General features: G+C 37.3%; 3 protein-coding genes across 3 annotated transcripts; 1 reads left to right on the forward strand and 2 right to left on the reverse strand.

Annotated features, from left to right (window-relative positions):
* Positions 1 to 1,804: 1,804 nt before the first annotated feature.
* LOC113307533 (squamosa promoter-binding protein 1-like) lies at positions 1,805 to 3,302 on the forward strand. Its single transcript, XM_026555970.1, has 2 exons — positions 1,805 to 2,223; positions 2,711 to 3,302. Exons 1-2 carry the CDS (start codon positions 1,886 to 1,888, stop codon positions 2,943 to 2,945), a joined length of 573 nt encoding a protein of 190 aa, XP_026411755.1. The 5' UTR covers positions 1,805 to 1,885; the 3' UTR covers positions 2,946 to 3,302.
* Positions 3,303 to 4,960: 1,658 nt separating this feature from the next.
* On the reverse strand, positions 4,961 to 6,487 carry LOC113353717. Its single transcript, XM_026597228.1, has 3 exons — positions 5,954 to 6,487; positions 5,497 to 5,794; positions 4,961 to 5,334 (listed from the first exon to the last, which is right to left on the reverse strand). The coding sequence occupies exons 1-3, from the start codon at positions 6,485 to 6,487 to the stop codon at positions 4,961 to 4,963; spliced, it is 1,206 nt and encodes a 401-aa protein (XP_026453013.1).
* A 5,010-nt stretch (positions 6,488 to 11,497) lies between these two features.
* Positions 11,498 to 15,534, reverse strand: LOC113307543 (putative E3 ubiquitin-protein ligase RING1a). Its single transcript, XM_026555981.1, has 7 exons — positions 15,225 to 15,534; positions 15,009 to 15,054; positions 13,946 to 14,004; positions 13,345 to 13,426; positions 13,077 to 13,197; positions 12,943 to 12,984; positions 11,498 to 12,351 (listed from the first exon to the last, which is right to left on the reverse strand). The coding sequence occupies exons 1-7, from the start codon at positions 15,370 to 15,372 to the stop codon at positions 11,758 to 11,760; spliced, it is 1,092 nt and encodes a 363-aa protein (XP_026411766.1). The 5' UTR covers positions 15,373 to 15,534; the 3' UTR covers positions 11,498 to 11,757.
* Positions 15,535 to 18,587: the final 3,053 nt, after the last annotated feature.

The following is an 18,587-nucleotide window of genomic DNA, read 5'->3' on the forward strand; positions in this document are numbered from 1 at the left end:
GTTAGGTGGCCAGACTTGTAATCAGTTCATTTTATTTCTTTAAACGTAATTGAGCGTAACGGTGAATCAACTGTGTGCCCCAACCCCACCAAAGAAGATAATTGTGTCCAACTAGTAGACCGACATTGCAAAAATGGTGAAAGCTAGGCCCTTAGATTGACAGTTAAGCATAAATTCTCGTAGTGCTGCAGCATCGTCGTCAGAGAATCTCTGATCTCCCAACACTCTCAGTCGTATGCCACAAATCCTGATGATTCTCAACATTATCGAAAGGTACTGGTATAGTTCGTGGAGGCCTTTGTTCTAACCGTGTATTTATGTAAAATCCGTGGTTAATCCGCATCCGGTCCGTATCATCTGTTGATCCGCGGATGTCAAATCCACGGGTGACTGGACATGACACGGTTGGATTTTCCAAATCCACAACTTTAACGGATTGGACACGGGTGATCCCTAATCCACATCTGTCTGTTCGTTGCACATCCCTACGAGTTTGTGAACTGTGTTGGGCTTAGCTTATTCGTGTCTTGTGACCGTGAACTATGTTGGGATTAGCTTTTAACTAAAATAGCAGAACAGAACACGACACAACACGTCTTAATTATCGGCACAACACAACATGCATAGCCCGTGGTTTCACGTGCCAGCCTATGCGTGGCCGGCACATTTTCCACCTCTAATGCACCTAAGTCCACGACCGTAAGTAAAATCTGAAAGACCGTCGGAGCTCTGGGTGAAACATGTTCTACTAGTTAATTGTTCGGCTGAAAAATATCACCACATATATAAGTGAAGTGGGCATATATCAAGAATATAATAACTTCCAACCCTGGCATCTGGTCGGGGCAAGTCAGCGGTGAGGCATCTAGAGACTAGAATAGATTGATCCTTCTCTCCGTCAAAAAAAAGGTACAATTCCAGACTAGGGCTAGCTAGTTGCCAATGAAGTTCGAATATAATGATCTTAACTGTACGTGGCTAATCGATTTTGAGTTAGATGCCCCCGAAAGAAAAGAAAAGGATGAAAAGATGAACAGTATCCACTTTAAAAAGGCCGAATTGTCGCTCTCAAATCGGTTCGTGCAGATAATGACTAAGAATCTAAGATTGAGAGGGAGAGGCAGTGAACAGCTTGAGCCTTGAGTTTGTGCATGGTAGGGGTCCAAGATAAGGCAAAAGGAAGAAAAGTTGTTACCGACGCACTAGGCACTAAGCTCGTAGAGTCAATCTCAGATTAGGAGGGCAAACTTTTCAGTAGGCTTATAAAAAGTTTGATTCACCACCTCCTTAATAAGGGTCAACTGATTCTTCTTCAGTATTCTTATTCTTTGACGTAGTTGGGTTTATGGTTCTAGCTTATTCTTTGACGTAGTTGGGGGGGGGGGGGGGGGGGGGGGGGGGGGTTTATGGTTCTAGATCTAGATGAGAACTGAACCACAGTATTATTATTTGATCTTGGTTCTATAAATGTCAGTTAAAACTCAAAAAGCATAGCGTACTACAAACTTAGAAAATTGACGTGACCAACAAAAAGGAAAATAATCTTGGTGGACAAGTCATCACTCCTCAGTAAGAGGTTCCAAACACTCTTTCTTTTTCATTTCAGAAAATTAACACTCCCATCCATCAACTGAATCATTCAATCTCTCTTTCTCTCACACTGTACTGTATCACTCACTCATTCACTCACTGACAGGAAAAGGATGAAAAGAACGGAGTTTGTGGTCCTAAATAGTCCCCTCTTATTTTTCATTTTTTTTTTTTACCTTTACTTAAATTCATCTCATTGATATACTCCTTATCATTGTTGTGTTTCCTCTACTCAAAACCCAAGTCTTTATTTTACTTCATTCACTCTTTCTCTCTCACTAAAAAAAAGGAGGGTATGAAGAGTAGCAGAGTAGACGGAGGAAAAAGAAGTTTGAAGGAGAAATCAAAGAAAGATGATGATGTAGTAGATGAAGAAGGATTTGGGTCTTGTGATGATGATAAACGGAAAAAGGCTTCTTCTTATTTTACTTCTTCAAAGAAGGGATCAAGTAGTCTTGGTGGTGGTGGTGGTAGTGGTGGAATTGCTTTGCCTTGCCAGGCTGAGAACTGTAATGTTGATCTAAGTGAAGCTAAAAGGTATCATAGACGTCACAAGGTTTGCGAACATCACTCTAAGGCTCCAGTTGTTATTGTTGCCGGTCTTCGACAAAGATTCTGTCAGCAATGTAGCAGGTTAAGAATCATCTTCTTCTTTATTCCCTTGTAGAATTTGTTCTATTTTATTTATGTTTTTAGGGCTAGTTGTCTGTGATCAGGATTTGACTAGAGTTTAATTGTACAGGGTTTAGTGTGTGCTAGAACATGATCATATTTTCTTAGAATGTTTCGAGTTTTTTGGGACAAAATTATGTTAACATATTATTATACCCCATGAGGGGTTTTAATTAAGGTGTGCTCAACACTGACTCTAATTAGGTCCCTAACTTTGTTATGATCTCTGTTGTCATGTTTTTGTTTGGCAAAATTTTCTTGGTATGCACTCGAGAAACATCACTTGAAACTTGAAAGTATAAATTGCTGACCAGTAATTAAGGGAGATTTGTCTCTTATTTTTGAACATTTACTCCGGAACAGTTTTAGTAGATAAATTATTTGTCTCATTTGATGCTTTGGTCTATGAGCTTTTCTGAGGATGAGTTCTTTTTTCTCCTAATTGTAGGTTCCACGAATTATCTGAGTTTGATGAAACTAAGAGGAGTTGTCGTAGACGTTTGGCTGGGCATAATGAACGGCGAAGGAAATCCTCTTCGGAGTCACATGGAGAAGGATCGAGCCGTAAAGGAGTAACAGGAACTCAGTTGAAGGAAAACCATTGTAGGCAAGCTGATCAAAACGGGAGGTTGCCAGCAAACCTTCCTGAAAACTCCACTTACAAACATTTTCAGATCCGGTAAGGTAGTAAAAGGTCAGCTGTGCGCTGCTCTCTCTCTTCTGTCATCCTCTTGTGGCTTCATTATAGGTACTAGCATTCCATATATGCCTACTTATATATTAAGTATTTAATAACATGTATCTAAATCAAATGCTAAGTGCAATACCTGCATAATATTCATCTCACGGTGATCACGTTTCTGTTTTTAACTAGTGAGTTGCAGTGGTTTCGCATTCTCTAAGGTACTCTAGTTTTAAAACGTGGTATGTTATATGCAGTACTAGTGTGCGTATGTTAATCTGTTTAAGTGTTCTCAACAATGTATTATTTACAAGACTTCTGACGGTTAAGAATATATATGTGCGTGTTAATTCTATGATTCAAGTTGCTCATGGTAAGGTAAAATGGTTACTATCAGTAACTTTATGTACTTCCAGTTTTCATCGTAAAACCAGGTTTACATGCATCATTGTTCTGGTACATATGTTCCAATGTTCTTCACTGCTACTTGATCCACGGATTTTCAACTTCACATTTTTTGATAAATATGAACTTCCAATCGCCAGTCATTTTTATTTGGTTTTCAATTAAACATCCAGTATGAAGCATAAAACCAGTTCATACAGATCCATCCTTTTCCACCTATCCGACGACATTTTATTCGCCGTAGAGGCAAATCTGGTTCTATGTTGCATGATCTGAAACTGAGACCATTATACACCTCTTGCTGGTGTGGCCCCATGGCGTCCTTTATTTCTACCTACTGTTAATAATAGGTGGTAGACATGGTTATTATCACGATTACTTCCGTATACAAAGGCCAATTCCAATAGGGTCCACATGGTGGTGCTATGAGGTGACGGACTCACAGGTAATGAAGTTTTCATTATGGTACAGATAGATTACTCTCACGAGTCTCACCCAGAATCTCTGGATGTGGTAAGATGTCCTTAGATGATCACCTTTAATTCCTTGTAAAAAGATCATCTCATACAGAAGCATTATGATGAGGAATGCAGTCCCTGGATCAAATTGTTGTATTGCTACAACAAATTAGCAGAAAAAGAATAGAAAAGATTGGTGTAAAAACACCTAAATCAATGATTCAGGCCAAATCTGGCCGAAGAACAGCACAACCACAAATATCTATTTCATTTATTTCTTGTTTGAGAAATAAATTTTTTACAGCTTTAAACCAATCCATGAAACCCTAGAGAGGAACAATGGATAACTGACACGTGACGTGACTAACATCTAATGGACAAAGTTCGATAGTATTAAGGCACTCCACATGTGACTAAGGGCAGCCTGGCAGTAGCCGTTACTGTTGAGTATGCAACATGCCTCCCTCTGAGCAGCATCCTTGTCCTCAAAGATGAATCTAGGGTAGTGAGCTTTGATGTTGGAGACGGCCTCCCAGGTGGCATTCTCCGGCGAGGAATTAGTCCACTGAATCAGTACCTGCCGTATTAGTTTGTTGCCAATGAGCACAGTCCTTGTCTGCAACACTTTTTCTGGAAGCTTAATGATATCTCCATTGAGGTCAACCACTAGCAGTGTAGGAGAAGGAATAATCTGCGCACCAATGTGCTTCTTCAGCTGAGAGACATGGAAGACTGGGTGAATGCGTGAATGAGAGGGTAGCTCCAGCTTATAAGCCACAGGGCCTATCTTTTGCAGAACTGGAAAAGGGTCATAAAACTTAGCAAAGAGTTTAAAGTTGCGTCTCAAGGATACATAAGCTTGTTTGTATGGCTGCAGTTTTAGGTAGACTAAATCTCCCACCTCAAAAGACCTTTCTACTCTTGAAGTATCTGTGTAGAGTTTCATCCTCTCTTGAGCCTTTTGAAGTGATTCTTTAAGTAAGTCCATCATACTTGCTCTCTCTTTCAAGTAAGATTCCATAACAGCAACATAAGTAGTAGTGGTAGAAGGGAAAGCCAGATGAGGAGGTGAATAACCATATAATGCTTGAAATGGAGACATTTTCAATCCTCTATGAAAACGGGTCCATTCAGCAAGTGCAAGCCATTTAGTTCAGCTGCTTGGTTTATGACCAGCGATGCACCTTAAATAATTCTCTAGACATGCATTAACTCTTTCAGTTTGACTATCAGTCTGTGGATGATATGTTGTACTGAGGTTTAACTTGGTACCCGTAGCTTTGAACAAATCTTGCCAAAAATTACTTGTAAAGACCTTATCTCTATCAGAGACAATTGAAGAAGGTAAGCCATGAAGTTTGAATACCTGATTGAGGAAGACTTGGGCTACAGAGACAGCTGTATAGGGATGATGCAGAGGAATGAAATGAGCATACTTAGTTAATTTGTCCACAATGACTAGAAGAATACTCTTTCTGTCACTGATAGGCATACCATTAATGAAGTCCATAGTAATATGTTGCCAAGCTTGATCAGGTATAGGAAGAGGTTATAGGATACCAACATGAGTAGTTGAATCACTTTTATTTCTTTGGCAAATGTCACATTGAGAGACAAAGAGAAAAATATTTTTCTTCATCCCTTGCCAATAAAAGTGTCTTCTTGCTCTGACATAAGTGGCTTGCATACCTGAATGGCCACCAACAACAGATGCATGCAAGGATTCCAAAAGATGATGTCTAATATTACCTCCAGTGCCAATGTAAATCCTATTTTTGTATCTTAAGATACCTTCTTTAAAGGTGAAATGAGGCACATAATTAGCTTGAAGTAATAATTGTGAAATGAGCTGATCTGCCTTGGCATCTTGAGAATAACTGAGAAGAAAATCTTGCACCCAAGTTGGAGCAGAGACTGAGATTGAGTTACAAGCTACTGAATCAGCAGGTCTTCTAGATAAAGCATCAGCTACCACATTTTCAACACCCTTCTTGTATTGGATTTCATAATTAAATCCTAGTAATTTAATAAGTCATTTCTGTTGCAAGGAAGTAGTAATCTTCTGATCAAGAAAGTATTGAATGCTTTGATGGTCAGTTTTGATAATGAATTTAGGAACTTGCAAATATTGCCTCCATCTTTGTACAGCTAAGACAATAGCCATGAATTCCTTCTCATATGTAGATAATGCTTGTGCTTTTGGTCCCAAGGGTTTGCTGAAATAAGCAATTGGTTTGTTCTCTTGTAGTAAAAAAACTCCCACACATAGATCACTGGCATCACTTTCTACCACAAATGGCTTTATAAAATCCGGCAAAGCTAGTATGGGAGTATTCTTCATTGGTTCTTTGAGTTGATTGAATGCAAGTGTGGCTGCAGGGCTCCAATTGAAGGAATTCTTTTTAAGCAACTCAGTAAGTGGCTTAGCAATAGCCAAATAACCTTTAACAAATTTCCTATAATAGCCAGTGAGGCCAAGAAAGCCTCTAAGTTCTTTAATAGTAGTAGGAAGTGGCCATTGTTGCATACAAGATATCTTATTAGGATTAGCAGACACACCTTCAGTTGTAATAGTATGACCCAAATACTCCAAAGAAGATTGACCAAAACAACACTTGGAGAAGTTAGCAAGGAGCTTATGTTGTCCGAGTAAGGAAAAAACATACTTGAGATGCTCCATATGTGCTTCTAAGCTTGGACTGTAAACTAAGATATCATCAAAGAAAACCAAGACAAATTTCCTCAAAACTGGTTGGAAAATATCTTTTATTAAAGCTTGAAATGTGGCAGGTGCATTTGTCAGGCCAAATGGCATGACCTTAAACTCATAGTCACCATGATGTGTTCTAAATGTTGTCTTGAATATATCAGCACCAATCACTCTAATCTGGTGGTACCCAGCTCTCAAATCAATCTTAGTGAAGAATATGGAACCTTTTAATTCATCCAAAAGCTCATCAATTATAGGAATTGGAAATTTATCCTTAACAGTAATGTTGTTGAGCTTCCTATAATCCGCACAAAATCCCATGAATTATCCTTCTTCTTAACCAGCAAAATTGGTAAAAAAAAAGGACTATGACTGGGTTGTATAATGCTAGTTATAAGCATGTCCTGCACAAGTTGTTCAACTACTCCTTTTTGGATATAAGGACATTTGTAGGCTCTTTGATTGACAGGAGCAGCATTAGGTTGTAAAGGGATTGAGTGGTCCAATGCTCTTTTTGGAGGTAATTGAGTAGGTTCTTGAAAAATGTCGTTGAAGTCATTTAGGATAGGAAGAAGCATTGGTGGAATTGGTTGGGTAGTTGGGGTGGAAATGGAGAATAAGTGACCCACAATGCCATGAGAATTTTTTGAGAATTTTTTTTTGACAGCTTCCCCACTCATCATCAGTAAGAAAGTATTTGGTGTAGATCCATGTAAGGTGATCTTCTTATTGTGGTACTTGAATGAAATGCTGAGCTTAGAGAAGTTAAAGAGCACATCACCTAATGTCCTGAGACAGTCTGCTCCAAGTACAATATCACAGCCTCCCAATGGTAATACTCTCAGATCTTTTACAAACTTGTGCCCTTGCATACTCCATGTAAGCTTAGAACATATGCCAGTACTGCTAGTTGTGTCTCCATTAGCAACAGTTACCAACATTGGAGCAGTGGGAATAATGTTGCAGTGGAGTTTAGAAGCTAAACTACTATCAATGAAGCTAGTGGTGCTACCAGAATTAATCAGAATGGATACTTTATGTTTATTTAGAACATCAGGAACTCTTATGGTGTCCCCTGTAGATGTTCCTGTGAGAGCATGAAGTGATATCTCAATGTCAAAGTGAATTGGAGACTCAACAGATTCTTCAAAAACCTCCTCCTCTTCTTCAGTATCATGTAACTCAGAAGGATCCATTTGCAGCATGAAGTTTTTTGTTTCCCCTTGCAAAAGTGCCCTGTCCTATAAACTGCATCACAGTTGTAACATAATCCCTGATCTCTTATCTTCTGCATTTCCTCTGGAGTGAGTCTTTTGATGGTAGGGCTTGCAGAGTTGGATTTGGGTTGAGGATTAGAAAAGGACTTTGGTGTGAGTGGTGAAGATCTAGGGGAAGTGAGTATGGGTTTAGGAGGAAAATTAGGTGAAGAATATTGCCTATTGTTATGGGATGAAGTATTGAATGATCTAGTAAATGGCTTAGTAGCTGCAGCTGCAATATTGACTTTCTTCTCTTGTAATCTAGCTAAAGAAAAAGCTTCAGATAAAGTTTCTGGTTGAAACATAGAGACATATTAACCAATTTCCTCCTTGAGACCACTCAGAAAACTCATGAAAAAATAAGCTTCAGTAAGTGAAGGATTCATGTTTAACATCAAGGCTTTCAAAGATTCAAACTCTTCATAATAATCATATATTGTTGAACTCTGAATAAGCTTATTAAAACTACCCACAAAATTTTCTTCAATGGGGTTTTCAAATCTAGCACAAATATGAGCAGTTAAATCTGACCATGTAATACGAGGTCTATTTACCTGAAAATTTAAAAACCATTTCTCAGCTTTACTTTCCAAGTAGATCGAAGCAATATTCACCTTCAGGTGCTCCTCAGTATCATTGATCTTGAAATACCTCTCGCTTTTCTGAATCCAGCTCCTTGGATTATCACCATCAAATATGGGAAAGTCTAACTTTGGCATCCTAGAATGGGGATAGTGAAATGGAGGTGTACGATGGTGATTGAAAGTATGAGCAGTATGAGTTTCATTCTAAGTACCATTTGATCTCTCAGTATGATGTTGAAAAAAATTTGTTCGCTCAAGTAATTACATATGATTATCAAATTTTGTGGTTAAAGCATCAACTGAACCACCTAGATCTGTGATTTTCGTGTGAATAACATCATGAGATCCTTTCAATTTTTCTACCTCAGTTTCAACTTTTTTCAATGTCATGGGGAAAAAAAAATAACTGGTTTTGAGTAGAAGGAACGATTCTGATGCCAATTTTCGTATTGCTACAACAAATTAGCAGAAACAAATAGAAAATATTGGTGTAAAAACACCTCCTAAATCAATGATTCAGGCCAAATCTGGCTGAAGAACAGCGCAGCCACAAATATCTATTTCATTTATTTCTTGTTATCTAAGAAACAAGTTTCTCTTACAGCTTCAAACCAATCCATGAAACCTTAAAGAGGAACAATGGATAACTGACACGTGACTAACATCTAATGGACATAGTTCGATTGTATTAAGGAACTCCACATGTGAGTAAGGGCAGCCTGGAAGTAGCCGTTGCTGTTGAGTATGCAATACAAAACTTGTTAAAGCTTAAAGTAAACCTCCATGATGCTAATCTTGTTACTTGGTTAAATCAGGTCGAAGGGATCTCTGCGCATTGTTTGCAATTTTCTAATATAAAATTTAGGGATTCGTAATCTTTTGCTGACCTAAAAACTACAGCCTTTGATCAGATCGGCGAGAACACCTTATCCCTCCTTTGGCTTTAAAAATTTAGATGTTTTTTTTTGGATCGGCCAAGGAGAAATTTCATTGAAAAGAAAAGGTACTTAAGAGGGGTACCTCAACCCAATGAATACAAACGGAAACAAAAAAAAGAAAAGCAAACCGAAGGGGAGTTCGGCTACCCAACACTACAAACAACGAGATCACGAAGGCCGAAAAAAAGAGTTCCATAATGTTATCACCATATTCGCTGTTAAAATCTAACATCTTTATGTTTGATTCGGCCAAAAGAATGCTTGTAGTTTAACGTTTCTAATAAGGCTTACCAAACTTTTCTTTTTGTTTTCGAAGACTCTTGGATTTCGCTCTCTCCAAATGCACCACCATAATGCAACCGGTATGTTGTTCCATATTCGACTAAGTCTTTCTTCTCCCCAATCAAACTTCCAACACTTTATATTTGTGGTTATATTTGCCTCATAAGTCCACCGAGAATGACATCCTTCAACAAAGTAATCCCAAATTCTCCGAGTCCTCCAACATCCATAGAATAAATGTGAGCTAGTTTCATCATTTTCGTCACAAAAACAACATACACTAGAGACATCCATACCTCTTCTCAGGAGCTTATCCGCCGTCATTATCCTATCATGAGAAAGAAGTCAAAGGAAAAAATTGATTTTACAAGGGTAGTCACGCCTCCAAACAACATCGATTGGAAAATTTGGCTCATCTTGATCTTCTTCGTCTCTAATACCATCTTTAACCGTATATTGACCATGATTATTTCCGACCCAAATTCGTCTATCCGAGATGCCTTCTTGAATAGTGACGGAAGAGAGTAGATTGGAGATAGTTAAAACTTCACTTGAAATGGTTTGGGAGTATCTTTTTCTAGACATAAACTTCCACCTTATATCACCTTCATTCACTTCATACATACTTGCCACCACAAACTCCTTGGTCCTTGAGGCTTCATATGCCAAGGGAAACATATCACATAATTTTGCTTCACCAATCCAAGAGTCTTCCCAAAATCTAGTTTCCTTGCCCGCTCCAATATTAAATCTAATACTTTTGTTGAAATCTTTAAGCTCTTTATAGATATCAAACCACAAGCTACCACCTTTTGATCATTTGGGTTGGAGAGTTTCCTAACCGGTCGAGGTTTCACCGAATTTCTCAACCATAATCTTCCTCCACAATGCATTTTTCTCTAAACCAAAACGCCACCACCATTTTTTTAGCAAAGCCGAAAATTTAGAGGTTCTAGGTGGCAGAAATTGCAAACTAGTTCCGAGTGGGGGATCCTAGACTCGTTTCCTTTCTAATTTGTAGCCCTTAACCATGTTGTGGGCAGAAAGAGATGTAAGTTCGCAACTAATTTTGCTATGAGCTTCAAGAGGCTACTCTTTATAAGACATCCTACGCGACATACCCAGGTCCTGAGGGCTTTAGTCAGAGCAATTCCTATGGGATGAACAAACTCAGAGTTTGTTCATTTTGCTCCCATTATGGAATGAACAAACATGAAAAATGGATGTTCAAATCAACAGATCTGTTGATTTGAACATCGAGTCGGAACATCCGGCGCGCGCCTGTTATAAGGACGCGCGTCATCCCTACTAATGCTGGCGTTGCAAGAACCAACGCGCGATCAAGCCAAAAACGCCATCGATTTTCTCATTGACGCCCGCGTCTCTTGGTTTAACGCCAAGTACAATTCCTGATTATTTTACTACTTTTTAATCTTATTTTATCTCACTTTATCCTATTTTATCTCACTTCATTCATATTTTATCTCACTTAAATATTTTATTTTATTTTTCATCTTTATCCTACAAAACATTTTATATTAAAAAGAAATACTAGTGGGCCCTGGAAAACCAAATCTGTTCATTTTGCCCTACTTTACCATAGTGGATAAACCCGTTTGACCATCCACGTGGCTCAACAAAATTTTGAGTTTGAACATTACCATAGGAACTGCTCTCAATCCGGTGCCACGTGCGAAAAGATGCAACTTTTATGATTCCATGTGTGTCAGGGTTCAGATACAGATTCCTAAATCTTCTCAGTTTTCATTGTTTATTGATCAGGAAAGATAAATAAACATTAGAACCTGTGATCAAAAATGGAATCGAATTATCCAGCCAAGGCATGCAAGTTGTGTTGAACGAATGAAAGCTAAGATTTTATTGTGATAGTGAAAAAAAAAAGTACTCGTTTGTCCCTGGGTATGAAATACAGTACCATTACAACCTGAAAACTCCTAAATCTATAATTCAAGAAACCAACAAATATTTGCAAAAATAAAAAAATCGAGAGATATGGAGGAGCAGTCTCACTGCTATCTGTGTATATTTTGTTCATCAAAAAATAAATAAAAAAACCTGTGCAGTGTACAACCAACTAAACAAAGTAACCCCAGATGTGTTCTCTCCACCAATAGTAGAGAACTTATGAAGCAAATTTGCCAATTAGCATCCTTATTTTATGCCTCGGGGTTGTCTTCCTCTAACTTGTGAATATTATCTACCAAGTCGAATAGGGGATTGCTTCGAGGGATCCTACTGTTCATACTGTTCCCAGCGGTTAGATTTCTTTGTCGACTGTGACTCCGAGTCCCACCCTTACCCCAAACAAGCACTTCAGGTACCCTAACGAACCCAGGAGTTTTAAATGGATCTGCACTCCCTTTGGTAACATCTTCTGAACCATTGTTCTCATTAAACTCAGTATTTGCATTAGCAGATGCTGAAGAAGGCTGCGAAAAACAGCACCTTACCCATCTCCTGCGCGTTCTTGGCTTCACATCCATACTTGAATCATCACTAGAAGATGACCTTCCATCTACCCTGTTACAATTAACATAACCGTTACCATTGCTGCTACCAGTGCCGTTTACATGATCATCGTCTTCAGAACTTTGAGTTAATTCGTTGTTTCTTCTTCTTCCTCTTCGTTTATTTGGCTGATCAGTTGTCCTTGTAAATGAAGTCACGGATTTAGCTGTTGTACGGCTTTTATGAGTACTACCAAGAGCTGATGATTGTCGTCGAACAGTCTGGGCGATATAGTCTTGGATCTATCGAGGAGAAAAGAAAAGAAAATAAAAGACCTGCAGTTAAGAATGAACAAAGTGGCCAGAATTACAAGTAGCTTTTTTTGTGTGCATTGGAATTAGTTTGTGTTTGCCCACTTAAAGAATAGAAAACAAACAACATGAACAAAACCTTAGACTACATGTACCAATGCTCAAGGAGATATTGTGAAGAATGTTCCAGGTAATGCCAACTCCAAACAGAGCTTTATTTCTTTAAAAGCAAGCATACAAAGAAAAGCACAGTCGAAATGAAGTTTGGGCCGTAGCTCCACTTAAGGGTACCATTAGGTGTGAACTCTTACAACTTTAAAATGAAAGAGAAAAAGAGTGGTTGCCGTACTTTTATTCAACTCCACTAACCATGCCATTCCAAGGCTTTGAAACATATGGTTAAAGCATGTCATGGATAAAGAGTTGCAGATTACAGTTAATAGCACACTTAGAATGCCTGTAGGAGCCAATAAATGTAAGAATGCAATCTGTTTGGTGAAAGCATAATTGAGCGACTGTTTTGTGACTAGAATAATTATGATGATGATGAATAAATAAGCATAAATACTTTAAATACCCTACATGGTTATTGCGAATCTTTTCCTCATCGCCAAATGCCAGTTCCTGCAACCATAGCACCCTTATCAGTTTAAAAAATGCTCAAATGCAATTCGAGTAAGAACTACAATGAAAAAAAGATTATTCAAATGACTTACCTTCTCCTCATACTCGTCAATGTCTGGATATAGAGTTGCAATAAGGATATCATAATTGGGATCATCTCTCAAAGAACGACGACTTGCACAATGTGTACGACAAGCAGGACATTCATTGTTCCTGCACAATTTTTTATTTACAGTAATATTACAACTTTTATAGATCCGAGTTCCACAATATGAAATACCCAAACACATTACCAGCAGGAACTTGCTCCTAAGCTAAATCATAAAGAAAAAATGAAGTTCAAAAGGTTTCATAGCCTACCCAAGACGTATTGATTTGTCAATGCATTCCCTGCAAAAGCGATGCAGGCATTCCATTACAGTTCTCGTCTTCCTGATAATACCTGGCAAGATAATATAGGTACTCTGTCATACAATGTTTCTCGTCTCGCTGATCACGATGACAGAGTAATTAAATTATAAGTAGATCATGCTTGATGCATAAAACATGAAATGCAGAAGAATAGGAATGATTTGGAGTAGAGAATTGAGACCCTTTACACAGTAGACCATAGAACATAGTTATATGGTAAAGTTCATGTGCACCTAAGAAACTAATTGCGAAAAGTGTTCATAGCCGATAACTTAGTTGAGGAGAGAAAATACAAATGTGTATCCCTCATTTAACATTCGGAAAGTGTTCATAGCCGGCAGTCATAACACAACCTTCGGTTTATCAGATTACTTTCCCATGTATGCTAGATTCCCAATTGTTAAATGTACCTAAAAAGCACCAGGTTGCAAGCTCACTGCCTCAATGTAACAGTAGTCTACACTCTGAAAATAGAGGTATGTCTCTAGAGCAAATTCCATAGATTGCCAGGCATCCAAGGACCATGTACAGAACAAGAAATGGACCATACCTAGACATATTGGACACTGCACTTCTTTGCGTATCTCTGATAATTTTACTAACACGAAACTGCAACAAAGAAAGGGACAAACAAAGGTCATTAATTACGTTAAAATCATTGACAAATATATGGATGGAAAAAAAAGTTCGGTTGAGCAAAATCTAGACAAGCTCTACTCTGAAAAAGTACCAATTTCATTATTAAACTGTAATTTATTTCAAAATTTCTCCTTGGATTATCTCTATGAGAGATAGCAGTCCCAAGTTGCAAATAGGTGTTTCAAGCTTATGTCACCTAATCACCTACTCCTCTGATGTCCAAACAAAAGCCAGTTTTTCCATGAAAGACCATGTTGGACAACATTACTCATTTCCATAGTTTGTTGGAAATAGATATCATTAAGTCCAGAAAAGTCTTCCATGTATAAGTGCCAATCTTCAACTACTCCATCATTTCCCTATTGCTCTCAGAAATCCGTCACTCTAGAAAGCTATAACATTAACAATCACATTCTCGTCGAAATTCGTAGTTTCCAGATGTAAGATCCAGCATGATTGAAACGGGGAATTTTGTGAGAATTAGTACAATCAACATTCACAAGAAAAATATCAAACAGTGCTTAAACGATTTGCCTAACATGCATATGGCCCTGTAACTCTGAACATAGTCAAATCAAGTCGGAACAAATGACTGAGTAATCAAGAACATGCAACTTTTAAATCAATCACCAAACATAATCGAATCGTGAGAAAGGATGGCTAAAATCAACGAGATCTATCCAAACGAATACCAGGAAACCAGATTGTATGCATAATCCTCATAGCTACTGACCTCTTCTAAACTAAAGAGAAGAAATCTGGGTCGCACGTTAACGGTAAGAAAAACAAAACAGAATTAATATCGTAGCTGAAATCAAATGTTTCTGGAACGATAAAACGATACAGAAAATAGAAAACTATCAAAATGAAAACATCGAATCAGCGATTAAGAACCTGAAGAGAGAAAAAAAATGGAAGGCGACGAACTGAAAATTATAATTAGAGGAAGAAGAAGAACGTCGATAATAACTTACTCATCTTTATCATCACCGCTACTAGAAGAAGGGGTTGGATCAGAATCTGAGAAAAAATATTGAATAAGTTATAAGTAAAATTAGATTATAAGGTTGTTTTCAAACAAGTAAAGAATCTTGATTTGATTCAAGATTGAGACTGAAATTGAGGTTGAAATTGATATTGATTTCGTGTACTGATTTGATATACATCGTATATCTTCTACTGCTACGTACCATCGTCTCCCACTCTATCTTGTATTTGTTCTTCATTTTGTTGGAGGGTCTGTTGTTTTTGATAGCAGTCATAACGTTCTTGTTGCTGTTGATGATGATGATAAGAATCTTCCATTAGATTCTCAGGTGATCTCTTCTGTACTGACATTGCACAAACTTTTTACTCGACTTATACCAACACAGAAATCAAGAGAAAGAGAGACGAAACACACACTCCCTCTCCCTCTCCCTCTCCCTGTATGTTCGTGTGTTGTGTGCGTCAAGAGTAATTGAGAAAGAATGAGGTTTTGAGAGAGAGAGAGAGTCTTGCCGAAGGGAATTTATTTTAATATGAATAGATTGCGGCAACAAGGCACATGCACTTGTTTCATTGACGCCGTGTTGGTCTATGACTCTAAAAACTGGAGAACTGGAGATTCTTCTGCTTTCTCCGAGGGTAATTTCGCCACACTAAACACTAATGTACACTAAACATTTGTACGGACTAAGGATCTGTCCCAACGTTCTTGTTTTTCCTTGGGAGTAGGGCGCCCTCCATCAGCATTCAGCTACATGTTATTGTATGTGTTTTTGGTTAATTGGTCTTCTGGATCAAGCTAGGTTGATTTAATGGAATCTTGAAGGGCACATTATTCTCATACAGGTTGGATATGGAGAAAGAAAGTCTATCCTGTCTTGTAAACTCAATACCGGAAGTTGTTGCGTGATGGGTGTACCACTGATGATAGACAGGAAGGGCAGAGCCAGAAACTTGATCAATGGGAAGAAAAATCTTGTTATGGATGTAACAAAGCAAAAATGGGCTTGGAAGCCCAAAATCTTAGACACATTAAGCTTGGGAGCCACACTCCGCAATATTATCACTATATACAAAGAAAAATCTATTCAATATCTTTGTATTAATCGTCATTCCTTTTTTAAATAAATGAATAATTATAAAATTCATAATAAAACTTCTATTTATTCGTGGATTCCATAATAAACGTAGTATAAGTTTATTTTTATTTGCTTAAAATATTTCCTAAAATAATAATACTATCCAATTTATAATTTTTACTATATAATTTTTAGGATTTGGTTCCTTATTACAGTTATCTAAGTGCAGATTAATCATAAGGACTATCATCTTGTAAGAAATTAGTCGGAAGCCTAACAACAAGCTGAGCTCTACCCCTTTTTGAATGACAACACCTAACATATGGAAAAGAAACTCTCCAACACGAACATTAGCATCATGGCTAGCCATATAATTGCGCAAACGCTTCAAGAAGTCTGTAGTGTCCTCGCTAAGCTCTCCCAAGGTGGTAAAAGCAAGTATCCCAAACCCATAGCCTTGTGACGAGCACTTTTCTAAGTACTTGACATTTTTCCTAGTAACTGCATTCTTGATGGCAAGACCCGGTGAAAAGGATCGTACACCTCCTCCAGTAAAGGGAGAAACACCAGTCACATCCAAACACATGTCACGGCCATTATCCCAATTAAATACAAGAATATCATCTGTTCTCAAGGCAGTGTCAGTTTTCGAAAGAAATCCCAAATCAACCTCCTTCTTAGCCGGCACACCCGCACGATAGCTCATGAAATAGGGCTAGTCAAGGGTTAGTCATGACATTTTATAGGATTTCCTTAATATTTTGACAAAATCAATTAGGACTGTTAATTAAAGATTGAGGGAGTAAAAGAATAAGAAGTCTTAGATTTTAAATAGTTCCAAAATGTAACTTATGACGCAGTGATTTGAAATCGATGAAAAGACATCGACCACCTTAGAATAGAATTGCCAGTGGGATGTCACTAGTATCCTTCTTATTTTATTTTATTTTCCTAGTGGATCAAGCCTCTTGTGTTTCTTGTTTTGGCCCATATTATTTTTTTATCGACCCAAAATAAATAAATAAAATTTTGGGTGCCCAGTGGCTATTATATATGAGGTATATCATTTACAACAACAAAAAAAAAATGTAAAATAAAATTAATAATAGTGTTTTTGGTTTGGGATGCAATAGTTGGAAGAGGATTATCTTAAATACTAGTCAACCACAAAAAGATCATACAGCAATTAAAATGAAATGGGTGGAGGGAGAAAGGAAAAACATGATATTGTTAGTTTAATATATCCCACCATTGTAATGGAAATGTCCTTGAAGAAACAAGACGACATCATCAGTTCTTTTGAGGATGTGGGTCATATATGGTAGCAACAATTTCCGAGTTTGTATATTTGGTTTCTTTGTAAAAGGTGCGCATTATTTTCTAGTTATTTTTGTATGTGTTTTTTTGGTAAAATTATAAGTGAAAACTTTGTCAAACTTTCATAATGACAAGCTACATGAATTTGAAAGAATTCACTAACTTGAATTTTTTGTTTCTCCTAAAAGTTGTTGGTAATTCTTTTTTAATCTCTTAGGGGCTCCCCAGACTCGGATTGGTTCATTAATTTACTACTAAACATATGCACGTTGTATTGATGCATCTGTGCATCGCAAAGGTTTTATCTTATGAGCCATATCATATACAATTGGTTGTGGGTTTTAAATCATACATAATTAGTTGTGGGTTTTTAATCTTTTAAATCAACAGATTAAATCAAAAGGAAAAATTACAATTAATTTAGTAATCTTAATACTTCCAGTTTTTTTTTATATTAGTGTTCTTTTCCTATCAAAATGAGAGACAAACAACTCTCAAACATTCATCATCATACATAGGGTTATAGAACAGTGTTTCCATAATAGTATAATTTGGGTGATTAATGTTCCTTATACTATTAGTATATGTATAATAATATTGTTTACCATAATAACATCATTTTGTTTTTGTTTTTTGAAAACCCAGTTATACCTAGGGGCCAAAATATGCCAGGTGATAACTACTAAATTCCGGCCAATTTAAAGCATATCCTCCCCTATAGTATACCATGAATTTATTTATTCATGAGAAACCATTGTTATTTTGTATCACATAATCCATATTAAAGTTCTTTCTCATGCAAACAAATTAGCTAAAGAAGCTAGAAATTCAGGGTTTAATTCTTTCTCTTCGAAAGGTCTAAATAGAAATATAAAGGCTCAAGTGTTCTACAGTGTAGACATGAGTGTTACTCTAGTATTGCCCTCTGTAATTTTGTTGACTTCTTAATTTAATAGTTTGGCGTTTATAAAATAAGCAGAATGGATATATCTCTAGGTATTTTGAGATTTTACAAGTAGATTTAGACCTTTAGATATGCCTTCCAAAAATATAAAAGTTAACCTCACCTACTGGTTAGTGACGCTCACCCAAAATATTTAAATATTGAGGGTAAAATAGTACTTAGGAATAATAACCACTCATACAGTGGGCTTCCATCACCCAAACTTA

The sequence above is a fragment of the Papaver somniferum genome, chromosome 1, assembly GCF_003573695.1.
Source record: "Papaver somniferum cultivar HN1 chromosome 1, ASM357369v1, whole genome shotgun sequence".
Classification (NCBI taxonomy): domain Eukaryota; kingdom Viridiplantae; phylum Streptophyta; class Magnoliopsida; order Ranunculales; family Papaveraceae; genus Papaver; species Papaver somniferum.

What these genes read in the sequence shown, in the direction of transcription:
- LOC113307533 (XM_026555970.1), top strand. Translation starts at nt 1,886, where the DNA reads ATGAAGAGTAGCAGAGTAGACGGAGGAAAAAGAAGTTTGAAGGAGAAA. An exon ending in TTCTGTCAGCAATGTAGCAG is followed by an intron (nt 2,224 to 2,710) that starts GTTAAGAATCAT and finishes TCCTAATTGTAG; the next exon opens with GTTCCACGAATTATCTGAGT.
- LOC113353717 (XM_026597228.1), bottom strand. Translation starts at nt 6,487, where the DNA reads ATGGAGCATCTCAAGTATGTTTTTTCCTTACTCGGACAACATAAGCTC. An exon ending in TCATGGCTATTGTCTTAGCT is followed by an intron (nt 5,795 to 5,953) that starts GTACAAAGATGG and finishes CAATACAAGAAG; the next exon opens with GGTGTTGAAAATGTGGTAGC. An exon ending in TGTTGTTGGTGGCCATTCAG is followed by an intron (nt 5,335 to 5,496) that starts GTATGCAAGCCA and finishes TACCTGATCAAG; the next exon opens with CTTGGCAACATATTACTATG.
- LOC113307543 (XM_026555981.1), bottom strand. Translation starts at nt 15,372, where the DNA reads ATGTCAGTACAGAAGAGATCACCTGAGAATCTAATGGAAGATTCTTAT. An exon ending in GACAAATCAATACGTCTTGG is followed by an intron (nt 13,198 to 13,344) that starts GTAGGCTATGAA and finishes AAAATTGTGCAG; the next exon opens with GAACAATGAATGTCCTGCTT. An exon ending in TTGACGAGTATGAGGAGAAG is followed by an intron (nt 12,985 to 13,076) that starts GTAAGTCATTTG and finishes CTATGGTTGCAG; the next exon opens with GAACTGGCATTTGGCGATGA.